General features: G+C 32.7%; 1 protein-coding gene across 2 annotated transcripts; it reads right to left on the reverse strand.

Moving 5' to 3' along the window:
• Nucleotides 1-940: 940 nt before the first annotated feature.
• Nucleotides 941-3,490, reverse strand: LOC112782545 (rhicadhesin receptor). 2 transcript variants are annotated; one of them, XM_072230644.1, is made up of 3 exons: nt 2,915-3,490; nt 2,000-2,753; nt 941-1,664 (listed from the first exon to the last, which is right to left on the reverse strand). In XM_072230644.1, exons 2-3 carry the CDS (start codon nt 2,109-2,111, stop codon nt 1,117-1,119), a joined length of 660 nt encoding a protein of 219 aa, XP_072086745.1. In that variant the 5' UTR covers nt 2,112-2,753; nt 2,915-3,490; the 3' UTR covers nt 941-1,116. The 2 variants fall into 2 exon arrangements, with proteins under 2 accessions (XP_072086745.1, XP_025680770.1); XM_025824985.3 differs by having other exon boundaries at nt 2,000-2,750; nt 2,915-3,462.
• Nucleotides 3,491-9,547: the final 6,057 nt, after the last annotated feature.

Genomic DNA, 9,547 nt, shown 5'->3' on the forward strand with positions numbered 1-9,547 from the left:
AACAAGTCTCTGAAATTGCTGTTATCCACTTATCCCGTCTTCACATGCTTAGCTTAGACGAAAATCTACTCAAATTAAGATGTTTTGCCCCAGGGGAATATACACAGATGAATTTGGGTTAGTGGCCCAACATCACTAACCATTAGTTAGTTTATTTTGTGAATTCACCATTTCATATAGCCGGAAGAATATGTGTACGGCCAGTTTATGCCTCTATTGAGTAGCATATAATTAACATTGGCCCATACTTTAGTTACCAACTCCCTTGCTTTTAAATATAATTGGAGGAACAAAGCTATTACGAATCAATCTTTAGGACACTGACAAAGAAATTCCACCTTCCGCTTTGGCTGTATGGCTTTTTATTTGCAGCAACTTTATAAAACTATATTATATATTAGGATATGATAATTAATCAATCTGTATAACTAGTTTTGATTAGTGTGAATAAATAAAAAATAGTTATTTGTATTGTAGTATCTATGACCTTAGCGGGTTACATGGTGCCACGATGATAATTTCTAATAATCAAGGCAGGTTTTTTCTACTATTTTGACCATACTAGCTACATTTCTTTGTGCTGCTAAATATTGGGAGATAAGACACGGAAGATGGGGTTGGGTTATTTGTTTCCATCTATCCACACCAATATGATAGGAAGTGTAATTATTAATATTATTATACATTATTTTAATACCACCATGGTTCAAATTCAATGAGATTAATTGGAAGGTTATAGAAGAAAGGGAAAGAGAGTAAGATGAGGCATAGGAGGCAATAACTTTAATATTCTTGTTATTATAAGGCACTGATAGATAAGCAACAAGGAGTAGCACTGTTGAGAACTAGTAAGTCAACACTGAATAATACACCACACACACACACACATTGTGATTAACAAAAAGAACAAAGCATGCTGATAGCACCTTTCAAATTCCAATTATAAAAGAAATGAATATGTCCCATTATTTGCTTTTATGAGTTTTCCAAACATACATGATGAATTGTGAGGCAACAAAGAGAGATTGAATGAGAGAGACAAATACACAAAAACAACAGAGACATTATTAAAGCATACATATACCAATCAAGTATATATCATTCCTACTATAACAATTACTTCTTGGGAGCAAGCCTAGACTTGATTTTCTCAATCTCCTTGGTACCAACCTGGAATGCCTTGGTCAACACGTTATCCGGGACCGGTGGGGTGGCAGCAAACAAAGTCAGAGGAATAGACTGTGTTCCAGGCAATTGGCTGTTGAAGGCTGAAATAACTGCAGCAGGTTCATTGGCATTGTTCTTCTGGAAATGAACCAACCCTTTTGGGAAGACAAAGATCTCACCCTTGTAGATGGTCTTTGATATGAGAACATTGGATGTTGTTATGAACCCAACATCAAGTTGACCTTCAAGAACAAACACAATCTCAGTGGCACGTGGGTGTGTGTGGGGTGGGTTGAGTCCACCTGGGGCATAGTCAATGCGTGACAGAGACACACCAAGTGTGTTCAATCCTGGGATCTTTTCAACGTTGGCTCCTGTTACAATGGAACCGAAGGTTGTGTTTGCTGCCACACCTGGTTTTGCTAATATGTTTGATGAGAAATCAGATGCATTCACTTTTGCAGCGTCTTTACACGTGAATCCATTCACCTTAACACCTGTTTTTTCAATCACACACTACCCATGTCAACCAGCCAATGATTTTTGAGATCTGGGATATGTTTAATCTACTTAAAAAAAATGAACTTTTTATGTTGTGTTAACAAAGAAACCTTAATTAGTAGTCATATGCAAGTGGGTGCACCATATTATGAAAAAGGAAGCAATATTAAAGTAGTTGGTAGGCCTAATAGTGAGTTAGTTGGAGTTAATTGAAAGAAAACCAAAGGATCAAATATAATGATTATTATGTTGTTGTTGTTCCAGACACACATATCACAAGAGAATAGAAACATCAAAGGAGAAGAGATAGATAGTGAAATATAAGATATACCAGATGCAGTGTCTGCAACACAGAGGTCTTGAAGAGCATCAGGATCTGATGCTGAGGTTGAGGCTAAAACCAGAGCAAAAGTCATCGCTAACACTGACCCTATGAACTTCATGGTTAACTATGAACCCAAGAATGAGGAAACAAAATTGGGTGGGATGAAAGGAAACAAAAAAGAGAAGAAGAAAATGTGTATTGCTTTAAATGCTTTGGGCAAGTTGGAATGAGTTAATGAGGTTTTCAGTATTTATATAGATAGGCACAAAGGTGAGAAGAAGACTTAGAACAGAGACAAAAGGATGATCATGAGTTGAATTTCAATACTGAATGAGTTTGGAATCAAAGCATGCAATATGCCAATTCTTAAAGCATTCCAATCAATTAGCATTGCTTTCAATTCCCCTTCATTCTAAACAAACAAACTAACGAAGTAACAAATATACTGCCATGGAAAATTTCATAACTTTTGAGAGCATAAGATATGAACAGACCTGAAAGCAAGCTGCATCAACTAATGCAAAGAGAGAGATTGAGAGCCAGGCATTGAGTCCCGAAGGGAACTGTCTTCCCCTTGAAGCAGCGAACCCGATGAGGAGGAACCCGGCAGGTATTAGCCGGAAGGCTGACACAAAGAACGGGCCTGTCCTTGGAATCACCTCCTTCATAGCCACCATTGCAGTTCCCCAGAAGAAGAACGGTGATACCAGCACTATCAATTCCCAAAGCCCTTCCGCAAGGCACTTCAATGATTCACCTTCTTCAATCCACACACAAGATAACTTTAGTTAAACAGATTTCTTTTGTTGTTGACAGTTATTAGTTAGTAGTGTGGTCCGTTACTGACAGTTACAGACTTACAGTTAGTTATTAGTTAGTTAGGGAAATTGTTACTAGTTCATTTTGATTACAGACTGATACCTTGTTCCTTATTGTTCTCCGAAGATAACGATACGGCGCCGTTTTGTCCCTGTTCTTCATTGGCAAAGGGTGCAACGCACTCGATGTCTTGGCCGGTGCCGACGCAATCTACGGCGGAAGAAGGAGGGGGATCTTGGAAGTCGAGCTGTTGTTGTTCGGTGCCGGTGGGAGTGCAGGAGACGGTGAATGGAACCGAGCTGCGCGACGGTGCTTTCAAAGCTGAAACAGTAGCTGCACGATGGTGGAACAGAGCTGCGCGATACCAACGGTGGCTTCGAAGCTCGTTTCGGCGACGGCGGCGGAAGATGGACGGAGGTGAGAGAGTGAGATCGATGACGGAGAGAGGAAGAAGGAGCTCGAGGGTGATGGGAGGGATTGGTTCGCGTTTAGCCGGTGTGTGGAGCTAAGGTTGCTGGGTTGGGTAATTGACTAGGGCATCCCAGCAAAACAATGGCGTGACGCAGAGACAGATAAGAGAGATCCAGGAGCAGAGAGAGAGGATAGGAAGAGGAGAGAAAAAGATGAAGAAGATCGAAACTTTTAGAGGCGTGAACGATGAAGGTTTCTAACCTACATAAAGAATAATTTTAATTTTTTATTTTTTTAATATGTTTTTATTTTGTTGTTTCAATTATTTAAAATTATAAAATTAAGATTAATTAAATTTTAAAATTTAATTAATTTAAAAGGATATTTTTATTTAATCAAATAAAGGAATGATGTTTAAGTCTTTTTATTAAAATTAAATAAAATTTATTTTTTATTTTTATTTAATTAAAAGAGTATTTTAGTAAAAGTGGTGATATATTATATATTTAAAAAAGAAAAATTAAATGATGACGTAAAAAATAAATTCCACTTGTTTTATTGTTATTTGTCCATATTTTAAACGTATCGGTACATATGAATTTATCATCGTACCGTAGCAAACACCTATTAAAAATGGCACATCTACTCTCACAAGTTATTTAGATTTATTTTAGAGAATAAATTGTATCACACTTTATAGTAAGTTGTTTCTATTTAGGATTTTAAGATTTAGCATTTATAGTACATGACTTAGGATTTAGTATTTAATGTTTAGTATTTAAGGTTTAGAATTTTGAGTTTATTAAATTTAAGGTTTAGAATTTATGATTTAAAGTTTAAAATATAGAATTTAGGTTTATTTAAGGTCAATTTTAATGTTGTGTTTGTAATTTGGTATTTGTTTGAATTTAGAGTTTAGTTTATTTAAGATTTGATTATGATGTTTTTGTAATTCGAAATTTGTTTGGGTTGTTACTCTAAATATTGAATTTAGTTTTAGACAAACAAGATTTTAGATTTTTTGAATATAAATATCGAAAAGATAATGCATGAACCATTAAATTATGTATGTTTTGTTGCAATTATTTTTTAATTTATTTAAAAATAAGTTGGAAAAAGATTACATTTGAAAAATGCCTAGTTGAAATGAAAAAATAACTAAGTGTGCATAATGTTCTTTTTTTTTTGGTCAGATGGATTAGACAGCCTCTAATTCTAGGCATTACTCATGTATTCCACACTCACACACACTACATGAGTTCATTTAAGGGTTCATTTTTTCTCTCATAGGACTTGAACCCGGGTGCAGCTACTTGCGAGGCAGCAGATCCTACCACTAGCACCAAGCCTCGGCTGCATGAACAATGTTCTAACAGCAGCTATTTCAAGCACTTCCTCTTGCTCCAACACAAATTAACCCTTACCATACAATCTTATAAGCAAGCTCAAAGAGCCCAACAAATAGCTGGATAGAAACGACCCAAAAAAATTCTGTTACACAGAAAGAAAAGCCGCCTAAGCCGAGCCTCTATCAAGTTTTGCAGATGTAATATTGCTGTCAACTTGCTCCCTGACACCACACATCCACAACACGTGTCGGTAAACCATACATATATGTATATTTGCAATCTGTACCCTAAAGTGACCCTTTTGTTTTTTGTCTAATATTTTTAATATATTGTCTGTAACATTCTTGACTTTGTCTCAATTATTATATCCCTATTAAATATGTTCTCGTCAAATATCTCTAACTATTAATGCAGCAACCTCAGATGTTGTGGATAAATTATGTCTTTGCATTAGTATTTCTTTTGATTATTAACCTTAATAACTTAATATCACTATATCTATTATATTATTTTATGTAAAATTAAAATATGCTCTCCTAATTTAATATCATATTATATATTTGTTCTTAATATTGTCCAAAATTAAATTAAAATTATGTCTAAAGTCTTAACACTGTAAACAAAATATAATTAATATTTAATATTTTAATAATTAAATACCTAAAATTTGAATTGAGATCATGTTCAAAGTCTTAATACTGTAATCAGGATATAATTAATACTTCAAATTTTAATAATTAAATACCTAAAATAAGTTAATTAAATAACAATAATTAATACCTAAAATATTAAAAAGGAATTTTTAATAAATGTGAGAAATTAAAATAAAAGAATTGATAAATAACAATAAATGTTATTATTATATGAAAAAAGAATATTTTTATTTGGAAGGAAAAAAGAATAGATTAATAGTCAAATTCGTCTTTAAAAGACCACTCATTCTTTAAAGAAACTACTCAAATGAAGATACTAAAAATATCTTTTTATGGAGATGCTTTGTATAAAAATGTAATTTATTTATTTGGCCACACTTTAAATAAAAGCAACACTTTTATATCATATCAAAATCTAACCCTACAATTCATCATTCAAGGGTCAAAAAAAAAATTTCACATGAAGACAATTATAAAATCTTCATTGGAGTACCCACCTTCTTTAAATTAGTCTTCAAATGATTTTTTTAGTCATATTAGTCATTAAAAGATAAAACGTAAGTCAAATTGCTCATTCCGTTAGTTAGATGATGACGTGGTAGATTAATGCCACGTGTCATAAGATGATTGGTTGACGTGTCAAGTCAGTGACACCTAGCATGCCACGTGTCAGTTGATATGTAAAAAAATTATTTATAATCAAAATAGCCCCTGAAAATTTGGAATACGAATTCCGATTTACAAATTCGGATTCAACATTCACATCTCATCCTCCATGGTTCAAGGTTCACAGTTCAGCGTACATTGTTACGATGTCCTTCCACCAAAAGAGATAAACACATCAACTGCGAAGTCTGCGATTAACAATTCCAGGTATAGTGTTTACGGAATTTGGTTCTCCGGCTCCTGGACCATGGTTCATCATTTTTACGGTTGCGAGTTTTCGGGTTCGGCTTGCAGGGTTCAGGTTCCAGAATTAATCTTGTCATGTACTATCCCAAAAAGGAATAACCAAATCAACTGACTTTTTACGATTCAGAATTTGTCTTATAGAAATTTGTCTATATCGTTTAATCTCTCACAGTATACGAATTGTGTTTTGTGGATTAAGGTTATGATGTTCGTTCCTTGGGTCTTTCAGATTTGGGGTTCAGGACTCATGGTTCATGTTTCTTGGCTCAAGTTCAGGGTTCAGCGTTTACGCTTTCGTGTTTACGGTTATAATGTTATGGTTTAGTGTGACGATTTAATTTCAACACAACGAATTAACAACTCATTTGCATTATTCATAAATCTCATCTTCATTTTGTCTCGTCCTTATTTCTTCCACTGTTTCATAACTTTCACTCAGAATACACTGAAGACCAACTGTTTTCTTATTTTACTCTACGCATCAACAATTCTATTTTCACATCTGAGGCATATCCACATCCACTCTAACCAAGTTAACTTTTTCTTTTACCTTCTTTTAATTAACAGTAAAATTTAGAAAAAAAATAAGACACCGAAACTGAAGGATTACCATGTGTTCATAACACACAGCGGAAGAAAAGAAAGTAATCCTAAAGATCTATTTTGTGCTTAAATTTTATTCCAATAATTTAATATATAGATCAGATCTAAATACCTTTAGACACTTTAGTAAAAATCACTTTCTCCTTCGATGGTACAAAGGCGCTATGCGTATCCACACCGAGACCAACCTTTGTTGTCAACTCCTTGATTAATGGACATCTGATCTAAATTGAGAAACCTCTTGCAACTCTTTGCACGCCATAAAATTCTTCTCCAAGAATCAGACTCACATACGTTTATGTGTGTAGAGGTAAATGAATAAAAACCCTTGTTTTTTATTCTCTTCTCTGTTCCCTTCCTCTACTCTTGGCATACATATATATAGTATGAGATTTGTTACTGATTTTAAATTTGATTCTCAATTCAAATTTAAATCATATCTTGTTATTTTAAACTTGAATCTTTCAAATTTATGAATCATATCATAATTCAATTTAAAACAGAATTAGTTAGGATCTCATCCAAATTTAGAATTCAAGTTTAGAAATAGAATAACTAATTATTCTCAAATCTCATATAATATTCTCAATTATCATACTATTATTATATTTTTGGTGCTAGCAAAGAATATAATAATATTCCATTTAAATTAATATAATTATTTGTTTGATCAAATCAAAATAATAATTAAATAATTCTACAGCAAAGATTAAAACACTCGTTAGTGTGTGACCCCATAGGTTCAATACTAAGCGGGTAGTAAATTAGTCATACTAAATTTACTAATCAAGGTTGGCGTCTAGCAACACTCCTCAACAACCCGATAGTATGAAGTAATATATTTTTACTAAGAACCTTAGAAGAACAAAGTATAATTTCTTCCATCTTTCCAGCTCTTGGTTAACCCTTAGAGTATGGTTTAATTGTGAAACTCTAACTTGTTACCATTATTATAATGAACTGTGAATGACTTAAGAAACTCATTCCTTTATTCATTCAATCCCCTTGGCCAAGGTTTTATTCATCTCAGTCATTATAATCATAGAGCTCAAACTCTTTATCGAGAGTTGACAGATTCCTTATTGACTAATCATTAATTCTACAAGTACTTAAATTATACCCAATATCCATTCAACTAGCACCCTAGGGTATTAGGTGTCCGGAATCAAAGTATAATAAATACATTGTTAATTACTATGACAGTCGCAGGTCAAAGGAAACTCTATTACTATGTTCATCTTGAGAATATCCTATTGACAAATATACGGTAATTATAACCATTAGGAATTCTCAAAGTGAGTCAGTTCAATGGTTATATCTCTATATGCACCATCTATATATATAATTTAATAAATGAGATCTATTAATCTTCATCCAATGAAGACTATTATATATATATTGATCTTTCCGAATTATTAATGTCCTTTTTAATAATCTTATGACCAAGAATAATTTAAATTAAATTATAAAAGATTTATCTCTCAATATTATGATCACTATCACAATGATAAATCTCTAAATTTAATCAAGGACCTTATTATATTAACATTTTAATATAATAATAATAACAAATTATTTGACACATGATTGATTGGATTGTGGTCATACTCCTTATTCCCAACAGAAACACAACATATTGGACTAAGGATTTTGCATTCAGTAATTATAGCGACAATCAGTGAGGTTTGCATAAAAAAATTTAGATTGCGGAACAAAAAGTAGTATATAAAAATATTAAAATAATTTATGTTTCTAAACCCTGAACCCCAACCTTAACCTCTGTTCTCTAGACCTTAAATCTTAAAATTCAAACTCTAAATTCTAAACTCTAAAATATATTATCTTTAAAAGAGTTTTTCATTGCAATTTTTTGACAATATAGACTGGTCATACCTCTATTATTAATACAACCGTGTCTAATCACATATTAAATATTTGTTAAATCACATTTATCATATTAAATTAATAATATTTTTTTTGCCTCATATATATACATATTTTGGTCCATTTGGTCATAAGCTCTTCAACTATATATCCTTCATAGAGCATCTTTTTTCCTGCCCATAAAACCGGATACATCACCCAAGGCCTTCATTTGATTACTTTTTTATTCTCGGGCCCATTCATTGCAAAGGCAAAGGCATTCAGTGGTCCAAATATCCATTTGGGCATTGTCCAAAAAAAATTAAAACCAAACGGAGCCATATACCGTTCTAGCATAGGAAGCTCGACTCTCTGGTAGGTTCTGTACAAACTTTTTTCTGCACAATTCCACGCTGCTCTCACTCTCATGGCTCATGGACACGTGTTGTCACTGTCTTCTTCTAATGGGAATATCTGTAAATCTTTAAACACTTGCATCTGTACCTTATAATTTCCCTAAATGTAAATATACAAGTTGGAGAAATTAATTTGAGAGCGAGAGAATGAATAGTAATAAAGTAGTCAATGAATTGAATACAGTGTATAAAGTTATAGGTCATGTATTCCTTACTCCTACTTTTATGTAGGAATATAATTAACCATTATTAAAATAAAAAAAAATTTAGAGAGCAGTAACTTTTGTATTTTGTGGCCAGCACTTAACCATCAAAAGAAAAGTGAGTAATCTCTTACCATTGGATGTAATCTCCCACCATTAAAAATACTATTGATGGCCAATTGATGGTTACAAAACATGAAAGTTGCTGGCTCCCTAGCACTCCTCTTAAAATAATTATAAAATATATTCTTTTTTTTTTTAAAAATTAATAATTAAATATTGACCCCTCTAATTTTTGTCTTTAACACTTTTTCTTCTTTTTCTT

The sequence above is a fragment of the Arachis hypogaea genome, chromosome 20, assembly GCF_003086295.3.
Source record: "Arachis hypogaea cultivar Tifrunner chromosome 20, arahy.Tifrunner.gnm2.J5K5, whole genome shotgun sequence".
Taxonomy (NCBI): Eukaryota; Viridiplantae; Streptophyta; class Magnoliopsida; order Fabales; family Fabaceae; genus Arachis; species Arachis hypogaea.